We start from the raw sequence: 21,450 nt of genomic DNA, 5'->3' as shown, positions 1-21,450 counted from the left end.
AATATAAAATTACCATAACAAGCACCCAAATACAGAAAAGAACTCCATTTGCTTATACAGGTTATTTTTATTTGAAAAGTTAAAAATGCTGTGGCATGTAATGGATCTGAGCCTTTGGATTTTGACCCTGAGATATATGTGCAAATAACTTCAATGCTTTGTGGGTTGAGTAGACTTCAGAAGTACTGATCTTAAAATTTAAAGCAAATGTAGGGCTTTGCATGGTGTTATATATTTTAAGATTAGTTTTTGATTCTCTTTCTCTTGGCTTCTCTAAATTCATGCAGTTTTAGTATTTTCTGCTAAGACTTTAGCCAGAAGACCACAAAAGCCAAAAAGTGTATAAGTTAATGTTTTAGATATATAATAAACAAGAGATACATGAGAAAAAAATGGAGAACATGCTGTGATTTTCAGATTCTATAAATGTGTCTAAATCAGTAGCAGGCAAAAGTTGGTAGGTAAATTCTTTCCCAACATTGGCACTATCTACTGTCTTCTGTGTTCTTCTAATAGGTCTTCTTGCTTTAGAAAAGCCCCTTTTCTTTCTTCAGTTGGAGCTGTTTCCAGCCAGGCAGAGCAGTAAATTGCCCTCTTGTAATGCCAAACACAGACACAAAGTCCTGTTCAGAGAGGTAATTCTAAGAGAGAAAACAAAGTTTCTGATTAGTAGGAAGATATGGTACCTACTGGTGCCAACAGAGGGGGAAGAGTAGGGGCAAGAGGGAGGCCTATGTAGATCCTTGGAGGGAGAAGTAGAATGAATTGTTAGGAAGGCTATACTAGACTTAAATTATTCAAGGTCAAATTGTTCTTCAGGTAGTGGATCCCCAAGGTGGCCTGTGGAAGAAACTGACTGGATTCCCTGCTCTCATGATCCCAGTTTCTTTCCTGAAAGACAGTAAATGGATTATATAAAATGGATAAATTATAGGGGCTGGGGATGTGGCTCAAGCGGTAATGCGCTCGCCTGGCATGCATGGGACACTGGGTTCGGTCCTCAGCACCACATAAAAATAAAGATGTTGTGTCCACTGAAAACTACAAAATAAATATTTTTAAAAAATGGATAAATTATAGAGATTAGATTTTGGAGGAATGGACAACTAAACTGAGTGGTGCTTTTCCTTATACTAATGTCCTTAACTACCCTTTTTTGGGAGGGAGGGGCTTACTAGGGATTGAACCCAAGGGTGTTTTACCATTGAGCTATAGCCCCAGGCATATTTTTGAGATAGGGTCTTATTAAGTGGCTTAGGCTGGCCTTCATCCTGGTGATCTTCCTGCCTCAGCCTTTCAAGTCCCTGGGATTACAGTAGTACACCACTAGGCCCAGACTTAATCAACTTTGGTTTTTGGTGCTGGGGATTGAACTCAGGGCCTGATGCATGCTAAGCGTGTGCTCTACCGGTAAGCTACATCCTCAGACTCCCAGAATATTTCAAGGGGATCTTACTGAGACCCTATAGTTCTCCTAACATTTATTTATTGATGTAATGATTATTTTGTATCCAAGTAAAGCTTATTAATATGCGGCCTCTACTTTCAAAAATGTTGTAGTCCAGATACTTAAGACTTAGTTAGGACATTGTAATAAATCCAAAGCCCTTTCCCAAATCAACTCTTCCAAGGGGTATTTAATTAATTCAACATGAACATGTTAATTCATTCATCCAAAACTGTATCCTATCTCATAGGCATCTTTTTAGGGGTTGAAAAGATGGGAATATGACTGGGCATGGTGATGTACACTTGTAATCCTAGTGGCTCAGGAGGCTGAGACAGGAGGATCACAAGTTCAAAGCCAGTCTCAGAAACTTAGCGAGGCTCTAAGCAAATCAATGAGATCCTGTCTCAAAATAAAATATTAAAAAAGGCTAAGGATGTGTCTCAGTGGTTAAACAACCCTGAATTCAATCCCCTGTACCAGAACTACACAAAACAATGAAAATATGATGGCAAACAGGACAGAGAAGGTCCTTCCTCCTAAGGATATTACTAGTGGGGAATATAGACAATGAACAAATTTAAGGGGACTGGAGGGGATGAGGGAAGCAGTGTTTGATGGGGTGGTTAAGGAAGGCTTTCCTGGGGTGGTGATGTTTGAGCTGAGCCAGTGGGAAGGAGCTGGCTTTGTGACTGTCTGAGAGAACATTTGTTTAGGCAGGAGCACTAGGAAGTGTAAAGTCTCCAAGGCTGGGATGAGCATGTTTAAGGGTAATAAGAGGGTAGTGATGAAAATCCCAGAGGGTGATGGAGCCTGGATTATGTAGACCTTCAGTGAGGAGCTATTTGAGCTGTTTCAAACAGGACAGTAGGCATCTGCTTTAAAAGGTCCCTTTGATAGCCAAGTACAATGGTACACTCCTGTAATCCCAACTACCCAGGAGGCTAAGGCAGAAAGATGACAAGTTCCAGGCCAGCCTGGGCAATTTAGCAAGGCTTTGTCTCAAAAATAAAATTTAAAAAACTACCAGGGATATTGCTCAGTGGTAAAACACTCACCTAGCATGAGTGATGCCCTGGGTTTAATTCTCAATATTGCAAAAAAGATCCCTTTGGCTACTATAATGGCCATGTGGAGAACAAATTATAGGGATGAGGTAGAAATCATTTGGATTACAGTAGTACATGATGGCTAGATTAAATCAGTGGCAGATAGATGGAGAGGAGTAACAGAGGCTAACTGATGGATTCATGTGAGAGGTGAGAAAAACAATCAAGAAGGAGCTCTTGGTTTGAGCCACTGGGTAGCTCCAGTGTCCACTGAGTGCCTACAATGTGCACAATGTCCTAGGCCATTACTGAGATGGGTGCTTTACTGACAGCTCCACTTATCCCAGTTCCTTTAGCCACTCACCTCCTTTTTGGCAGGGTTCACATCCTCAGGAAGCTCCTGATTCTGATTTTTCAATAGAACTTCTATAGGGTAATATTTTGGCTCACTGCCAGCAGAATTCAGGGAAAGGGTTGCATTTTTCATGTCCTAGGTATAAAAGTATAGACATGGGAAAAGACTATTCAGTACAGTGTCTGGCAATCACAGTTTTGCATGTATATAATATTTAACATTTTGTTTTATACCACTTCATCCTTCATAGTCATCTTTGTTCTCAAACTTGGCTGCATGTCAAAGTCATCTGGGAATCAAAAATACTCAGAGTTTGGATTCTTCTTGGGAAAGTTGATTCACTAAGCCTAAGGTGAGTCCTCATAGCCAGTTTGGAATACATGCTGTATTTTAAGTCTCTTTTATTATTATTTTTAGGTACCTAAAAATAATAATGAGATCCTACCCAGAGCCTAGTGTGTGCTAGGCAAATACTTTACCACTGATTTAAAACTCCGGCCCTAAGGCTCTTTTAAATATTATGGTAACATACCTTCCCTTGACTCTTTTATTTAGGTCCTACATTTCCAGTAATTTTTTTTTTTTTGTACTGGGAATTGAACCCAGGGGACTTAATCACATCCCCAGTCCTTTTTATTTTTTTATTTTGAGATAGGGACTCACTAAGTTGCATGGAGCCTTGATAAGTTGCTGAGGCTGGCCTCAAACTTGTGATGCTCTTGTCTCAGCTTCCTGAGCTTCTGGAATTTATAGGCTTGCTTCGGTGTGCCTGGCTTAAATGCCTTCAGATGGAAGTCTTATTTTTCTTAAAAACAATTTAAAAGACTCTACATAACCATTATCTTTGGAATTTGACTTTGTAGAGCACAAAGAACATTGCCAGATGATTTGAACTCCTGGTACCATACAACACTTGTCCTAATTTTGTGTGTGTAGATGTGTGTGTTGTACTGGGGATTGAACCTAAGGGCACATTACCCTTGAGCTGCATCCCCAGTTTTGTTTTTTTTTTCTTTCATTATTTTCCTCTCAGTTGTTTTTATTTTTTACTTTGAGACATGGTCTTACTAAGTTGCCTAGGCTGGCCTTGAACTTCTGATCTTCCTGCCTTAGCCTCCCGACTTCCTTGGATTATAGGTGTGCATCTACTTGCCCAACCAATCATCCTGATATTAAAGAGCTGTTGGATTCCTGACTAGAGGCTCCACTTCTTTTATCTGTTAAAACAGTGGTAAATGACCTGCGATTCTGTGGGCTTAACTGTCAGAAACTGATAAAAATATAATTTGAATGAGAAATTTATTCACCAAAACTGCCAATAACTTTAATCTCTCCTAAATGGCAGAGAGGCAAATAATAAAATAAAATTAGTTTTTTTTTTTAATTGTTCTTTTTTAAACAGCAAGTCTATTCGAAGTTCTGGAAGGCAGAAAGATAAAGAACTTAGGTCTGAGATCTGTTTTTCAGTCAACTGAAAAAATCTTGGCGCCAGGCTCAGAGGCAAAGGCCTGTAATCCCAAGCAACTCAGGAGGCTTGAGGTAGGAGGATTGCAAGTTCAAGGCCAACCTCAGCAACTCAGTAAGACTCTGTCTCAAAATTTAAAAAAATGAAAAGGGCTGGGTATTTAGCTCAGTGGTGAAGTATCCCTAGGTTCAATCCCCAGTACTGCATAAATAAATAAATAAATAAATAAATATCTTGGGGTTGCTCCTGGTAGAGCACTTGCCTGGCATGTATCAAGCCCTGAGTCCAAACCCCACTATTGAAATAAAACAAAACAAAACACTCTTGGTCAAGGATAGACAACTAGGGCAATACTAAGAAAGACATGGTAGAGCTTTGACCACTAGCATTTGCTTTTTTCTTTGGCTCTGGGGCTTCTTCAAGAGCAAACCCAACTCACAGAAGTGATTTGCATGATAGTAGCAGCATCTCCCAGCTCCTCCTTTAACTGTTCATATGATTTTCCAGCCTGAGAAGAGAGAGAAAACACAGGAAGCAATATTGCTGATAGGGGAGAAACATCTTAGGCCTGGTCTGTACCTTCAGGAAAAGCAAAAAGTCTGAAGAATCAGATAATACATAAGTAAGACCAAAAATTTTGGTTTGGATCCGTGCAGGCTACAAAGATTCTTTAATTTACATTCTTTGAAAGTATTCCTTCAATGCCCCCTGTAAGATTTAAGAAAGAGCAGTTGAATGAGTTAGTAAGCCTGACTTCTTCTTATTGACTATGACTTTGAACTTGTCCTCTGAGTGCCTTCATCTGTAACATAGGAAACACAATACCTGCTCTATCAGAATAGTTTATAAAGATCAGAAAGTTGATGTGTGTAAATACACTTTATAAACTGTATTACTTCACAGTGCCTACTGCCGAGTCAAGCTGTGAATGCTCTAACGGAACTTACTGCTATGGTGGTGAAGGGGAAGAGAAGAAAAGTAAAAAGCAGGGATTGGAGTGGGAATGGGAGAAATAAGGTCCTTGGTTTTACTTGGCTCCTAAATCTGTATACCCCATCTCCTCTTATTTCTGAGCTCTCTAACTGTAAGAACAAAATAACTTCCCCAATCTCTGTTCTTACGCTCCAAATGTGAGGGTCCCAGGCCAGGAACCAGCCTGTAAAGGTGGGAGGCTCAGAACCCTGTTTGATGATCAGGATGGGTGTATGGATGTCTCGGCCACTGGGGTGAGTGTGCAGGTACTCCTGGGCAGTAGCAAGGGCCCTCTCCTTCTCTATGGCATTGGCCTCAGCTCCAATCCACAAGAACACCTGTTGTGGTACAGATTTAACATTTGTTAATGAGGTCAGACCAAGGACTAAGTACTAGATCATGTATCTATCCCCCTCAGTAATTTACAGCCTCAGAAAATGTCTCAGCCTGATTTGTTCAGCAGAGAGAAAGGTTTTCCCAGAATCAGCTTGATATTTTTGGTTTTAATTGCTATGTGTATCTCCCAAATCTACATCACCAAATCTGAGCTCTCTCTGAACCTCAGCTTCCTAAATCTAACTTGCAAAACTTCTCCTCTTGGCCGTCTCCAACTATCTCAAATAAAACCCTCCTAAAATATAGTTCCTCTTTTTTAAATGTGTATCTCCACTCTAAGTAAATGGTATTCATCCATTCATCTAGGGCAGAATTCTGGGAGGCATGTCCAAAAAATACTCCATATCCAGTGAGTCACCAGTGCTGGTCAACTAGACTTCCTCTGCCTTTGTCAAATTTGTCATTCCTCTATCCCTACTCCATTGCCCTCTGCAGACCCACAGTAGTTCTTACTTGACCCTCATCTACTTCTAACTGGAACTTACAGGAGTGAGCTCTCTAAAGTGTAATTTGACTATGTCACTTACCTGCTTAAACTTCAGGATAAACTTCTTGACATGGTAGGTCAGGCCCATACCTACTTTTTCAGCTTCATTTCTAAGGTGGTCCTTAACTCTAGCTTATGTTCTGATAATATTTCATGTCTTGCTTTTACATGTGCAATTTTCTTTTCCCACAAGGCTTCTCCATCCTTTGCCTGCTCATCCGTTGAGTTTCATCCTGAGAGTCATCTCTTCTAGGAAGTCTTCTTAGCACCCTTAAACTGTATTTAGTGCCCTTAATTTGTGTTTCTGTGGCTCCTCATCATGGCTCAATGATATTTCTCTGGCTCCTCCCACCAGCTTGTAAACTCTGAGAGTGGAACCCTTTATCTTGATGACACCCACCTGGTACAATGACTAGGCATGGAGGAGGTGCTCAAAGTGTTTGCTGAGCTGAACAGAAGAACATGGTATGTGGAGGAGGGGTTGCCTTGAAAATATCCATCCATACCCTTTGGTTCCCTAAAAGGTCCACATTATCTGGATTTGGAATCTGTTGCTATTGATCCTAAGATTAAAGAAGGGCAGGATGATGTGATGACCAGATTTTCCCAAAGCAAGGTGGGAAAATTTCCAAGGTGATTTTAACCATCTTTCTGTACTTTGTGACCATGGCAAAAAGCAGGCTCTTTCTTTGGTTTCTACTAACACATGTTGACTTGGGGATGATATAGGGTTATCCAGGGCCTATTCTGAGTGTCGACATATACAAAAATAACCTAAACTGTGGGCATCCTTGTTATTTGTTCAGAGTTCTGTAGCTGTGTCTTACCTGATCCCAGGTATCCAGGAGCATCACATCACCTGGGTTCAGGTCATCCTGGGTGAAGTCTGTGATTTCAGTGACAATGAACCGGCCAGTCTTATTAGAACATTCAAAGAGACGGGATTGGACATCTAGGGTTTCCTGCTGTAGTCTACAACACAGTCCATTTAGAGGCACTGATGTAACATAGAAATCATGTTTTTAAATCTGAAAGAGATCTTAAGAGTGTGCAGTTCACAAGCTTGGAGGCAGGGGGAGCCAAGAAGAGGAGAATACTGTATTCCCATACCTTTTGTCATTGGCATAGGGAGTTTTACCTCCCAGTAGGTCCCAGAACTCAGCTGATTCCTGGCCCTCTGCCACAGTTTCCTCGGTGCCATCACAGAGAAGACTGGCCAGCTCTTTAGCCATTGCCCGCTCATCTCCACTAGATCCCTGAGAGTCGGGCAAGGAAGGCACAGATGTTAGTCACATGTGGACACATTGATGTGGACAGAGAAGTTTCAAGACTAACTCGGTGTAATCAGGATTAGATGCCAAGACACAGTGCCTCAGGATAAGGGAAGACAGGTTTGTTCTAGTGGTGGGAAGAGAAGAAGGAAGACAGAATGTGCGGGCAAAGAACAGGGCTGCACTCTGAAACCTGCAGTGGATATAGACAAGAGTAACAGTCACCTTTATTTCAGCTTCAGCTGGAATTTTTAGCACCTACTTTTTTTTTGGTGCTAGGGATTGAACCCAAGGATACTTTATCACTGAGCCATAGCCCCAGCCTTTTTTTTTGAGACAGGGTATCCTTAAGTTACCCAGATTGATTTCCAACTTCCACTTCCTCTGTGATGCTTCTGCCATGGCCTCCCAAGTAGCCATGATAGCTGGGATTACAGATGCTTGCCACCATACCCAACTTCATTTCTGTGTAAAACGATTACAGTTTTTTTTTTTTTTTTCTGGTGGAGCTGGGAATCAAACCTAAGGTTTTATGCATGCTAGGCAAGCACTCTACCTAGACTACATCCCCAGCCCCAATTTCAGTGCTTTTTAAGGAACTAATGCAATATGAATTATGACAACATCATTTTTTGTTGTTGTTCTGTTAGCATCTTTCCTGTTATAGGTCAGCAAACTCGTGTGGGAAGATTGACTTATCTAGTCTTCATCATGTTTGTAGTTACGGAATGTCTCTTGGATGTAAGCCGGGCTATCTGTGATTTTCTGGTGAAGGCCTGACTATGGGGAATGTTGGTGCTTCCTTTGAAGTTTCTTTAGGGAAAAGGATCCCCCTTTTGAGCACCACACCAGTCGACTTTTTAGTTCCTTTGACCTTGCTGACCTAGGATCAAGGCCACAGCAAGGCTGGGCTCCAAGGGACTGGCCTGACCACTGGGCCCAGCCATCCTACCTTGCCATACCATAGGTAGTGCTCTGCCTGGGTCTTTAGCAGAAAGACATCATTGGAGTTTAAGGAGGAGGCGAAGGCTGGAACCTCCACTGCTTTGGTGTTAGATTTGTCATTTCCTCGAATCTGGAAGAGTCTTACTGGAGGGTCAGGCTCGGTATTTCCTTTCCTGGAAGTCCCACCCTAGAGCAAAGAGGAAAGGGAAAGTCCGGAATTTTGCATTAGGCTGGCTGTTGTGGGAAATGTGGATGTATTTGATGCTAGTCTTTCTAGAACTTCTAGACTAATAGGAAAGGGTTAGGGTGAGCTGGGGCTGTGGCACAATAATATTAGCTTTCATTGTTTTTTTTTTATAAAGCATAAGGCTTTGGGGGCTGTGGTTGTGGCTCAGTGGTAGAGCACTTGCCTTGCATGTGTGAGGCATTGAGTTTGATCCTTGGCACCACATAAAAATGAATAAATAAAATAAAGGTATAAATAAATGTTAAAAAAAATAAAAGAATAAGGCTTTGTCGCTGGTTGTGGTTAGTGAGACCCTGTCTCAAAATAAAAAATAAAAGGGCTGAAGATGTAGCTCAGTGGTATAGTATACCTTGGGCTCAATCCCCAATACTGACAAAAATAAAATAAAAAGGGGTAGGGGATGCAGCTCAGTTGTTGAGAGCCCTTGGTTCAATCCCCAGTACCATACACACACACACAAAAAAAAAAAAAAAAAAAAGAGGAGGAGGGGAGAAGGAGAAGAAGAGGAGTTGTATTTTGTACCAGGCTCTGTGATTCGGGCCTTACTAATACTTTGCTGATCCTGATTTTCATGATAACTCTTAACTCTATGAAGTAGTAATGAAGTAGGTGTTATTATTCCATGGTGCCAATAAGGAAACTGAGATTTAGAAACCTGGCTGATAAAAGACTAGGACTTGACCCCAGACAGATGTGATATCTAGAATGTGGCCTGGTAGTGCTTTAGTCAAGTTTCTGTTATGGTTTGAATGTGAGGTGTTCCCCAAAAGCTCAAGTGTGAGAAAAGCAAGAAGATTCAGAGGAGAAAAGATTGGATTGTAAGAGTCTTAACCCAATCAGTAAATTAATCCCCTGATAGGGATTAACTGAGTGGTAACTGGAGGCAGGTGGGGTGTTACTGGAGGAGGTGGGGCATTGGGTGCATAGCTTTGGGGTATATATTTTGTATCTGGAGAGTGGAGTCTCTGTCTGCTTCCTAATCATCATGTGAGTTGCTTCCCTCTGCCACACTCTTCCGCTGTGATGTTCAGCCTCATCTCGAGCCTCTAGGAATGGAGCCGGCTGTCTATGGATGGAGACCTCTGAAACTAGGAGCTCTTAAATAACCTTTTCCTCCTCTACAATTGTGCTGGTCAGGTCTTTTAATCACAGCAGTGAAAAACCTGACTAAAACAGCCCCTCACCTCATAGATAACCAGCTTCCCTTTGAAGATGGCCATGAAGTGGCGTGGCTCCTTCCCCATGCTGACACGAACCTGCACAGGAGCCCCGTCCAACTGCTGATCCAGCTGCACTGCCTGGTATGCTGAGGCTGCCAGCTCATCCTGTGAGGTGTGGCGGCCCTGCAGCAGTGAGAGGGGAGCCATGGGCCCTGCTTCCTGCCCCAGCCCAGTGGCCAGAGGAAGCACGTCTGGATCCAAAGCTGAGAGCCTGTACCTGCCAGATGTATAAGATGTAATTTGGCTTCCCGTTCACCTCATATGTATAAAGAACCAGATAGCAGTCTCCTCCATAGAAGAAGCCGTGCCACTGATGTTCCACAGGGACCAGCTCCAGGTTTTCAATTCTCCAGACCTGTGAACAGAAGGAAGCACAGTTCCTTAGAGATAGGTATCCTGTTCAGAGAGCATTACCCAAAGGGAACTGGGCCATGCTTAGTGGAGTACCAGGTGGGTGAGGTGCTAACATTCACTCCATGTACCCCTTTCCTCTCTGGTTCTTCTCTGCCAGTGGTGAGGGCTTGTCACATATGCATGATTTGAATCCTGAGAACTAGGTCATGGGGCTAGAGGTGTGTGCTCAGTGGTAGAGTGCTTGCCTTACATGTGTGAAGCCTTAGGGTTCCATCCCCAGCATCGGCCAGGTATGGTGGTACACACCTATAATTCCAGTGACTCAGGAGGCTGAGGCAGAAAAGTTGCAAGTTTGAGGCCAGCCTCAGCCACTTAGCAAGACCCTGTCTCAAAATAAAAAAGGACTGGGGATATAGCTCAGTGGTAAATTGCCCTTAGGTCCAATTCCCAGTTTAAAAAAAAATAAGAAAAAAATTCCCTGAACCACAAACAAAAAGCTGAGTTATCCTTATTGGGTGTATCCTGTCCAGCTGGGTTTTTGTAGGCTAGGCAAGCAATGATTTGAATATATCTGTCAGGTGAGTTACTGGTAGCAGATTTGGGGATGTGTCTTTCACTTCCCTGAAGCATTGTGGGGAAACTGTCAACCTGCAAGCCTCTTATAGAATACTGAGGAACCAGAGAGGAAAGGGAAAGGAGAGCAGACAGAATCACCTGCCTCCTCTATAGCAGGCAAGAGGACCAGTGTTGCCCTCACTGGGCTCACCTCAACTTTCCCACTGCCATCATCCACCATTCTTTCCTGGGCAGCTACCTCTGGCTTTGTGTGTAGCAGAGTCACATCAAACTTGTCCTGGGAAACTTTAGCTGCATAGGAAGAGTTGGGAAGAGCGGTGAGTGAGGAGCACCTATGCCTGGCTGTCTAGTAGTGACAGGATTCTCTGGGGGCAATCTCACCAATTTTACCAATGTTGAACATTTTCCCCAGGCCTGTGGTCTGGTCCTTCACTGACCACTTCTGGAACAGCTGCTTGAACATGGCTGACTCAGCACCATCATTGACGGTCTCCACGTTAGTGCTGCTAGGGTAGCCCTTCATTCTGATGAAGCCCTGTAGACGCACCCGAATACAAAGGCAGGTCAGTTGGGGAATATATCGAGCTCTTTGCTTCTCTGATAATTAACCCCTTTGAAGTTAGTTGGTAGGATCCCTCTTCTCTGAGAGTCAAAATTCTAACTCACTTCTGTCTAAGGACCAAATTACCTACCTCAAAAATTGCCTGTGTGGAACATCTTAGCATCTCTTCATAGGCCTATCATGATTATGATGATTACTGTTTTTGTAAGACCCTGTATGCTGTGTTCCTTCAGCACTTATATAGCTCTACTGACTTTGTATTACTGTCATTTGCTCATTTATTGCTTTGTAAGTACATCTTATTTGCTGGGTCTGCATGAATATCATAAGCTCCTTGAGGAAAGGACCATTAACCTTGACATGCGATATCTCCTTCAATAACATCAGTCACCTATTATGGAGCAGGTGCTGTGTGCCAACTACTGTTCTGAATGTTTTACATATGGTATTTAACCCTCACAACAACCTAGGAGATAGTTATTACCCCTGTGTTAGATGTGGAGAAACTGAGGCTTGGTAGTATTCAGTGTCTTGCCCCAGAATATTCAACAGGAAAAAGTAAAACCTGGATTTGAATCTTGGTTTGTCTGTCTGACTTTGAAGTTCATGTATGTTACCTCAGTATTATATGTGCAAGTGCTTAGCATGGCTCTCTGCACATATCTGAAGTGATATTAGTAGATGTATTACCACATATCTGTAGCTCCTACCAGGGCTTTAGACATGGCTGCCTGTTTCTCAACCTTTGTGGCTCCTTTTCCTTTCCACACGTAGATCTTGGTTCCACTTTGGTCCACAATGTAGCAGTCCTGAAGCAGTCAGGAACAAATGTGGTTACTGCTGTTCAAGATCAGAAGGAAGGACTTTGCCTAGGCTCTGTTTTTTATTTGTTTATTTATTTGGGGTACCAGTGATTGAATCCAGAGGCATTTAACCACTGAACCACATCCCCAGCCTCTTTTTACATTTTATTTAGAGACAAGGTCTTGCTAAATTGCTTAGGGCCTCATTGAGGCTGGCCTTGAACTTCTGATCCTCCTGCCTTGGCCTCCCAAGTCTCTGGGATTACAGGCATGTGCCACCATACCTGGCTCCAAGGTTCATTTTTGAAGCCAGGTCTGGCTGCCCTGAGCTAAGCCCCTTCAAGCTGTACTTACATCATGGTTCAGTAAGTCCTGGACTAGAGGCCTCGTTGCTACCTCTGTGACCACCAACTGCCCGACCGAATCTGAGACACTGGAGAAGGGGAGAGGTTAGCTTGCACCTTCTCTTCTACAAAGAATCCTGTAGTCAATTTGATGTTTCAGTTGGGTGTATCTGGGAGGAGTTTGACTTCTTAAGATAGACATGACTTAGATGCAGTCAGGAATATACAGACTCTGTTCTCTGGAGGAGACTTTTGTCCCAGACTTTATTCTTTCCACATCACTGAGCACATATAGACCAGCGTACAGGCAAGGTCTCCCTAAGAGAGCAGGACTGAGTTGCTAACAAGAACAGAAGATAGCTGCCTCCTTGAGAGGGGAGTCTCTGAGCTCTTAATGGGAGTTGTTGCATTTGAAAAGGACAGAGAAAAAAAACAGGTGCCTGCACCCAGAACAAGGAGCCAAGGTGAGTGCCTGGCTTTTCAGGGGACACCTTCCACTACCCAGCCTCTAACCAGCAGCCGAGTTTATCTACTCACTGATATAGCATGATATTTGATTTCTGCTGCTGATCTATGATCTCATCGGGGACTGCAGGCTTGATAATTGAGCGTTGACCAAGGGTGTCCTGAAGAACCTTCATCAGCTCTGGGCTGGCTGCCTCCTTGTCTCCTTCGATCACTCCTATTTCAGCACGGCCCCCTCGCTCCCTGTCTCGAATGTCCTTTGCCAGAAGCATAGCCTGTTAAAGAAGCCCAAGGAAGCACTCAGCTCATCTGGAACCCCTTTCTGCCTGATAGGCTCAGGGGGAGCAAACTTAATTCTAGACACAGGAGTTATTCTGATGCCGAGGAGTCCTGCATTTTGCCTAGACTACTCAAAGACAGGGACCCAGCTAGGCATACCTGTAATCCTAGATACTCAGGAGGCTGAGGCAGGAGAATCATAAGTTTAAATCCAGCCTCAGCAACTTAGTGAGACCCTGTCTCAAGGAAAAAAAAAAAAAAAAAAAAACGCAGGGTCCACTTTGAATCTTAGAGAACAAACAACATGGAAGGAAAAGGGTAAAACTGTCTGAGAGGGCCCAGACTCATAACCAGGCCTGAGAGGAGAGAGCTCTAAGACTGAAAGGCCATACCATACCTTCAGGCGCTCTCCACTGTTGCTCTCCGGACCATTCCATTGGATGATGACCTTCCCAAGGTCCAGCAAGAAGACATCACCTTGGTTAAAACTGTCCCAGCTCATTTCCACCTGCAGGTGAGAGGTAAACGTTGTTGAGGAGATATTCTTAGGTGCCAGGTAGGGAAGCCCTGGGCCCAGGGTAGTCAGTAGGCAGGACTCACCTCGGTGGCCCTGATATTTCTCTTCCCCTTCACGTGTAGCAGCCGCTTCACATCATATGTGTTGGTCTCCACATGCTTCATCCCAGAGGCTACACCTCCCTTTTTATAACTGAGGGGACATCCATGTAGTTATTTATTGAGCATCTGTGCTAAGGTTCTGAGAAGACTGCTGTGAATTATACAGATGCATCCTCTGCCCGGATGAGTGACGACAACAAATGAACTAGGTAAATACAGATGGCAGTAGCTGTTTTCCTACAAGTAGACTTGGTGACTGACTTTCTGATGGGTCAAGGGAAATGTCTCTGAAGAACTAGCATTTGACAGCTTCAGCAATGGCGAGATACTAAACAACTCAGACCCTGTCTCTAAATAAAATACAAAATAGGGCTGGGGAAGTGCTTAGTGGTTGAGTGCCCCTGAGTTGAATCCCTGGAACCCTCTCCCCCACAAAAAAGAACTGGCATTTGAGCTGGAATATTACAATTAGAAGGAGCCAACAACACAAGGAATAGTGTTCCAGACAGAGGGAAACTTCATTGGAATTTTTTGTTTTTAATTTTAGGTACAAAGTTTAAATTAATGTAACTCCTCAGTTTATGGAACATCATCATTGGCCTTATAAGCCCCTCTTGTGTTAAGTGTCTATGTACCTCTTCTTATCTGTGTGCCCCATTCCCCTTCTTCCTCCCACCACACTCTTTCATTCTTTTTTTTTAATATTTATTTTTTAGTTGTAGTTGGACACAATGCCTTTATTTTATCTATTTATTTTTATGTGATGCTGAGGGTCGAAACTAGGGCCTTGCACATGCTAGGCCAGTGCTGTACTACTGAGCTATAACCCCAGCCCAGTTTAACATCTCTTTTCATTTTCATTTCAGTAAGATGTGTCCTGTTGCTTATGTGCTTTTTTTTTTTTTTAATAAAACAGAAGTTGGATTCTGTTATGTAGTAGTCTATTTCATACTGTGTTCTGTAAGCACCATGTCTGTGAGATGTGTCCATGTGCTAGGTACGTAATCTAATCTGTTGCTTCTGGTGCACATGTTCAGTCTCCCAGTCAATCTGCCCACAGCTTCCTACCACCACTGACACAACTATGAACATTCTGGTTTGTGTGCCTTTATGGTCCTGAGTATGTAAAACTCTCTTTGAGGTGTATACCCCCAAGTGAAAAATTGCATTGGTGGCATTGACTATTTTCCAGAATGCAGTGTCAGTCCACACTGCCATCAGCAGGCATGAAGCTCCATTTCCTTGCGGCCTCACCAGCAGTTGGCACCACCCAGCTCTCTAATTTGTGCTAATTTAATAAGTGTCAATGGCAGCTTTGTTTTGCTTTGTGTTTCTCAGATTACTTCTTTCTTTTTTTTTTTTTTTTTCTTTTTGTGGTACTCGGGAAGAAACCCAGAGCTTCACACATGCGAGGCAAGTTCTCTACCACTGAGCCCCAAGGTCCAGCATGTGAATTGGCCCTATGGGTTTCTTCTGTTAATGGCTGTCTCTGTCCTTGTTCAGTGCTGATATTACTACTTACACGATGCCCTGTTTGAAGTAGCCTCGGAAGGTGTCAGACTCATGGAACTGGACCTCTCGGTGCTGCACAGGGCTACCTCCCAGGTAGTCGTCCAGCTGTGTGGTGTAGATAGCTGCACAGCTCTGCTCATCCTGGGAGGAGTCCTTCCCGATCCAGAAGTGGATGTTCTGGGAGAGAAGACTGCCCAATCTCCGGGTCTGGGATGTAGCCAAAGAGAGCAGGTCAGGGGCCAGCTTACCTCCCCTTTGCTGCTGGCTCCTCTGGCATGGGAAGAATGTGGCATAAAGTTGTTTGTGCTCTGCCCTTGGCAGAGTAGAATTCCTCCCCTATCCCTGCAGTGTACTAGGGTTGCCGTGTCCTTTTTGAAGACCAGCTATTGTGGCCCAAGCTTTGACAGCCCAAATTCCTCCCCACATTTGGGAACACTGACAACTTTTTGCTCCCAAAATAAATGGATACCGTTGGGGATCTTTTCTCAGTTGGATTATTATGGTTTGGATATATATGTGTTCCCCCAAAACTCTTGTGTTAATGCAGAGATGTTCAGAGGTGAAATGATTGGATTATGAGAGCTGTGACCTAATCAGTCCATCCTACTTTGAATAGACTGACTGGGTAGGGTGTGGCTGGAGGAGGTGGGTTGCTCAGGGGGAGGCATCCTTCCAGGGATCATTTTTCCTGCAGGTCCTTCCTCTTGCAGCTTCCTGGCCACTACAAATAGAGCAGACTCCTCCACCATGCCCTTCTGCCCTATTTCTTCCTCACCTTGGGCCTGGAGCAATGGACTTGGGTGACCATGGACTAAACCTCTGGGACTCTGAGCCATTATAAACTTTTTCTTTTCTAAGTTGTTTTTATCAGGTATTTTGGTCACAACAACACAAAGCTGACTAACACAGATTGCAGACTTACCTTGCAGGTCCTCCTTGTGACCTGCACCTAACCTCTGATCATGCACAGCTGACCTGTTTGTGCTGTTCATGTAGGATGTTCTGTCCTTCATTAGAATGGGAAGAGTTAGGCCTTTTTCTATGTCTGGCCTTCTGCCTCACCACTTTAGTATGAGGCCTGGGTCTCTGGAGGGAGAAGTGCTGCTTGTGGGTTTAGACTGAGGGCTTCATACCTGCCTTTGGATGTAAAATTTTAAACCCAGGCCTATCAGTGGCCTCAAACTGGAGGCCTGCTCCCACAGCACTGAGGAAGAAGTAAGATGGATACCAAGAAACCCTATTTCCTTCCCTAACCAGCAGATCTCTCAACAAACCCCAGGAACTGGCTCTCAGGGGAGATGTTCACAGGAATGGGGAGTATGGCGCTCACCGAGAGGATGATGTAGCAGTCCCCCTCATAGAAGTTGCCATGGGCACTCAGGGGCACCAGTGCCAGCTCCATTTTCTGGAAGGACAAGGGGTATAGATAATCTGCATTCCCTCCTCCTTCCTTACCCACAGCCTCTTTCTCTTTCCTTTGACACAGGTGGTAGGGGAGAAATGAGAAGTGTTTCCATGACCTTACAGGGCCAGGTGGCCAGCACAAGATTTATGTGGTCACCCCTCTGGCTTCTGTGAGTTCTACCTGCATCACCTTGGATCTGAAGTTGGGCCCAGTACTGGTTTCCCTGACCCTGTTATCCCCATGTCCTGCTTGGTCTCATCTCGCCATACTGTGAGGAACCTTGTGAGTCACATGCTGCCCTTTGCAGGGCAGAGTTGGATATAGACTGTGAAGCAAAAATTCTCAGTTGTACCAATGCCTCCAGTACTCTTGTCCCATTCTCTGATCACCCAAAGCCAGCAGGCCTGCCATGTAGAAAGGGTGCTGGAACTTTGTGGAGGTGAGGAGGAGGCTAACGGCAGTTGGAAGTGCCATTGGGGAGCTGAACTCCAAGCTGAGTCCCATATCTGGGTTGGGGCCTTGATTTGTCACTGCATGCATTGCTTGTCCCCAGAGGGCCATTCACATAGCCTCTGATGTAAATTTTCAGTCTCTTCAAGTGAGGTAAATCTGTAGGCATGTTTGTATTCTATGTGAGATGTGTCTGTTAAATCTCAAAAAGAAGTATATCATAATTCTTAAAACTCCATTTTAGTACTAATTTATATTTTAAGTAAACCGGGAGCCTTAAAACAATGGAAATGGTCTGGGTCTTTCACAAACTCTGAGAGGCTTGCTATCACTCCTTCCTGATTAAGGAGAGTGAAAGGAGGCATCATCTCTTGGATTTTTGTTTGTGGTGCTGAGGATTGAACCCAGGGCCTTGCACATGTTAAGTAAGCACTCTATCACTGACCTACATCCCCAACCTCTTAAAATTTTATTTTGAGGCAAGGTCTAAGTAAGTCATTCAGGCTGGCCTTGAATTTGTAATTCTCCTGCCTCTGCCTCCCAAGTAGCTGTGATGACAGGTATGCACCACCATGACTGGCACCTCTGGATTTTATGCAGTAGTAACTGACTGGATTTGGGGAGGGTTATCCTCACATCTGGCAGGCAGAGCCACCCAGGCCAGAGCTTGGAGCTTAGTCACCCAGAGGGGTACAAACGCAGGGGGAGAAGAGATGAGCAATGCCTCCTCCGTGCAGTGCCCTCACCACCATCCTTCAACTCTTTGTAGAACTAGAGTGCCCTGTAGAAGACATGTTCCATTTATCTGACTGGAGCAACCAGGAGTCTCCTGGGAAAGTTCCATCCATCTTTCCAGAGCATTTATTGGAAGTGCAGACTCCTAGGAAATGGCTGGGAAAAGGACAAGCTAATTTTTGTTAGGAGTCCCATTTTCCAGAACTAAAAAACATTTTTCCCTCCTGCCACCTATCTGCTTTAAGCATCAGGGAAGGAACAAGGATGGGAAAATATACACTGTTCTCAAACCATAGGATCAGGAGGATTGAAGGGCTGTCATCTAGCAGACCTGGGCAGTTGGCTAATAGATCCCAGCAATCAGGAGTAGGATGTGCCTCCCACCCTGCTCACCTCTATTCTCCAGGTGATGATCCCAGGGTCGTTGCCCACAGCCCTGAAGGCGCTGCTCAGAGACATGGTGCTTGTCTTCCCAGGACTGAAACATCATAGAGCAAGAGATGATACCCCTTGAACTGGGCATCAATCCAGTTTTTCTTGTAAATCACATCCCAATCTTGAACAGTTATCCTGCCACGTCCTTGTGGTGCATCCTCACACTATTTCATCATTATGTGGTGAGTCTGGCTGGCCTAGTCCCTACCCACAAGTCCTGCTATCCACCTGCCACTTCCTTTGTTAAGAGCTCTGGTATTAGCTATGATTATTTTCTAAAGGAGTGATGAATATTTTAAGTCTTATGTTGAGTCACTTTGCATACATTATCTCATTTAATTCTCAGAAGGTGAGCATATTTTCTTCATCTTGTAGTATAGCTGAGGTTTAGAGGTTAAATGACTTGCCCAAAGATATATACTAGAATGAGATCCATATCGATTTTAAAATCTGTGCTTTTAGCTATTTTGACATACAGCAACCCTTCCTAAATTTATCGAAGTTCACTGGCTTGTGGAAAGAAAACCTGGTTTTAAAAAAATTTTTTTCCCCCAAGGTTTTCTTCTTTTACTCTTTAACTCTTCCCAGATTCTCTGCTTGAAGGTTCTCTTCATAGTCACCTCTTTGATTCCATCTTTCTGTTTTTACCTTTTTTTTTTTTTTTTAAATAAACTACTTTAAAACTCAACCTTTTTAGAACTCTGGAAGAGTTCTTTCACCCCCAGCCCTGAGGTCTTCAGTTCCTTCAGGCCTGAGCAAAAGGAGGAAGTGGTAAACAGTAGTCCATGTGTCCATGTGGATCGCAGGTTTTCTGAAGTCCAGGCATGGCTTGTGTTATTAAGCACCTGCACATGTCCAAGGTCACTTAGAGGCTTTAAATAATTTAAGTGCCTCCCTGGGTAGTTGCTGCTCTCAAGGAGATTGCAGTCTGACAGCATGACAACTAATGAATGTTAGATTAGTTTCTAAGGAAAAAGGATGAGATTAGTGGATTTACATAGGAAAAAAAAATCATCCAGGAAGGACTATGTGGGTTTTTGCTATTTGGAGGCATATTGTGTTTGTTACGAGGAACATGTCAGGGCTGGAGTGTCGCTCAGTATTAGACCAGTTGCCTAGGCTCTAGCTCTCTCTCTCTCACTCACACACATACACACAAACCCCTACATGCCCCGTCCCCGCAACAAAAAACATGTCTAAGGATACTTCAGCTTTGATGGATGAAGCTAGGTTTGGAGAATATGTGCCATTATCTAGTATAGACTTTGGCAAAGCAAAACTAAAAGAAGAAACTAAGAGCAAACTTGTTTTGTGTACTGCTAGAGCAGGACTAAAGCAGAGCAATGATGCGGAGCAGCCAGTGTTTGAGGATTTAATTTGATAACTTATGCTGCCCCACCCTCTGCTGCTCAGAATTGCCAGGAAATATTTGTGTGAGCTTTCTTCAGACCCTGGATTTCAGTTATTAAAGGCAAATACATGACCCAGCAAGGGGAAAGGGACCAAGGCCAAATCCATTCCTTGGAGATGGATACGTATCAACCTGGTAAATGCCAAGCTAACTGGCATTATTTTGAGCTGAGTTTCAGATCCCCAAAGCAGTCCTATTTCCCAGCAGGGACTTCAGAACTGGGAAGGTGCTCACTCAACTGGAGACCCTGAATGCAGGTGATGATATACTCCAAAAAGGGACTTCTCACTACACTGGAACACCCCCCAAAATCTAATTTCATCTGCAACAACAAAGTTCCAAAAAAGCTGGATCCCTCCCTTTCACCCTTCCCAAATTCTAATTTATAATTCACTATCCTTTGAGAGGACTGCAGAGATTTCTGAAATGGGATTCGAGTTTTGAAATTCCAGATTAAAAGTCAGTGGTCCTGAATCTCACAGAGATACCTTTATGGATGGACCCCAAGTAGAGGAAGCTGGTTTACTTCTGCCTTGCCCCATGCCACTTTCCTCAAAAAGATAAAACACACGGTCTTCATCTTTCCCTGCTTTGAAAATGTGCCCTATTTGTTCAGTGGTCTTTTAAAAAGGCCTGTTCACCTCAACAGAAGTTTGTAAAACTGGTCACAAACACCTGATTCAACACTTAAAAATTCTTATCCCAGAAGAAAAAGCGAAAGGAATTTTTCTCCTTTCTGCCTCATTTAGTAGGATTGTTTCACTAATGAGTACCCTTATATAAGCCAGAGATCTTACCTTGCCTGGTGAATTCCTAGTTTTTTGGTGAATTAGCAGCAGTAGTATTGAAGAGCTACCCCAATGCAGGAGGCTTCAGGTCCGGAGGACTTAGCAATGGCTGCAGAGACACTGGGTTATATTTGCTTGTGTTTGCATCTTAACCACATTTTCCTAGTCCTGGCCAATCACAGCCAACCTAGCCCTGGGCTTGACTTATTCAAACCAGAGGGAAAGCTTTATCTGTTCCTATTCAAAACAGTAAAAACAAGAGCAGACTTTTAAAGGCTTCTTTTTAACTCCAGCTCCACGCCCTGATCTATTGATTTTTTTAAAGTGCACAGCCCATCAATAATGCAGGGAAGAGGGAGGGAGGATATGAAATTTGCCATATTGTAGATATGAATGCATTACACTGATGACAGGAGGCAGGGGCTGGAGCTGCCTGGTATGTACCTGGAAGTCCAGACTGGCAGAGCCTGAGAAGCTTCTGGCATTTCTCAAAGGAAGGGACAGTTTAGGAGAGGGGTCAGTAACATTTTGCTCCTTGCAATCTCCATCAGTCCAATCAGTATTTGAGTGCCTACTGTGTTGCCAGGAAATTTCAAAGCTTCCAGTTTGGTAGCATGTGGGAGGGGCAATAGGAAAATCCAGACTTCATTTTCCTCAGGGTTTCTGGTTTGAGCCCAGCAATCGATAGGACACCAAGCACACGTTTGTCAAGTACCTGGATGGAAATGGAGTTGGTGCCAAAGAGGGGCCCAGGAAGATCCTACTGCCGTAACCTTGTCTGGAGCCCAGTGCTTGTTCCACTTCATCATGATTGAAGGGGTTGTGAGAAGAGTAATGCCCTCTGAGTGCCCAATGAACA

The 21,450-nt window shown here is 43.7% G+C and overlaps 1 protein-coding gene across 3 annotated transcripts; it reads right to left on the bottom strand.

Annotated features, from left to right (window-relative positions):
* Nucleotides 1-47: 47 nt before the first annotated feature.
* Avil (advillin) lies at nt 48-21,427 on the bottom strand. 3 transcript variants are annotated; one of them, XM_046466743.2, is made up of 21 exons: nt 21,307-21,427; nt 20,601-20,700; nt 18,351-18,435; nt 16,698-16,772; nt 15,378-15,574; nt 13,838-13,946; nt 13,635-13,745; nt 13,031-13,233; nt 12,504-12,582; nt 12,057-12,155; nt 11,166-11,319; nt 10,975-11,075; nt 10,072-10,209; nt 9,819-9,977; nt 8,395-8,574; nt 7,282-7,427; nt 6,999-7,143; nt 5,438-5,626; nt 4,756-4,824; nt 2,861-2,986; nt 48-641 (listed from the first exon to the last, which is right to left on the bottom strand). In XM_046466743.2, exons 3-21 carry the CDS (start codon nt 18,414-18,416, stop codon nt 528-530), a joined length of 2,460 nt encoding a protein of 819 aa, XP_046322699.1. In that variant the 5' UTR covers nt 18,417-18,435; nt 20,601-20,700; nt 21,307-21,427; the 3' UTR covers nt 48-527. The 3 variants fall into 3 exon arrangements, with proteins under 3 accessions (XP_046322699.1, XP_058442091.1, XP_058442092.1); XM_058586108.1 differs by having other exon boundaries at nt 9,891-9,977; nt 18,351-21,330; XM_058586109.1 differs by lacking the exons at nt 48-641; nt 2,861-2,986; nt 4,756-4,824 and having other exon boundaries at nt 5,486-6,734; nt 18,351-21,330.
* Between the last annotated feature and the right edge of the window lie 23 nt (nt 21,428-21,450).

This window comes from Marmota monax, unplaced genomic scaffold (genome assembly GCF_021218885.2).
Source record: "Marmota monax isolate L192 unplaced genomic scaffold, Marmota_monax_Labrador192_F-V1.1 WCK01_AAM20220418_F8-fsc00151, whole genome shotgun sequence".
Classification (NCBI taxonomy): domain Eukaryota; kingdom Metazoa; phylum Chordata; class Mammalia; order Rodentia; family Sciuridae; genus Marmota; species Marmota monax.
Note: the sequence above shows the minus strand (reverse complement) of the source record. Positions and strands in the feature narration are given on the sequence as shown.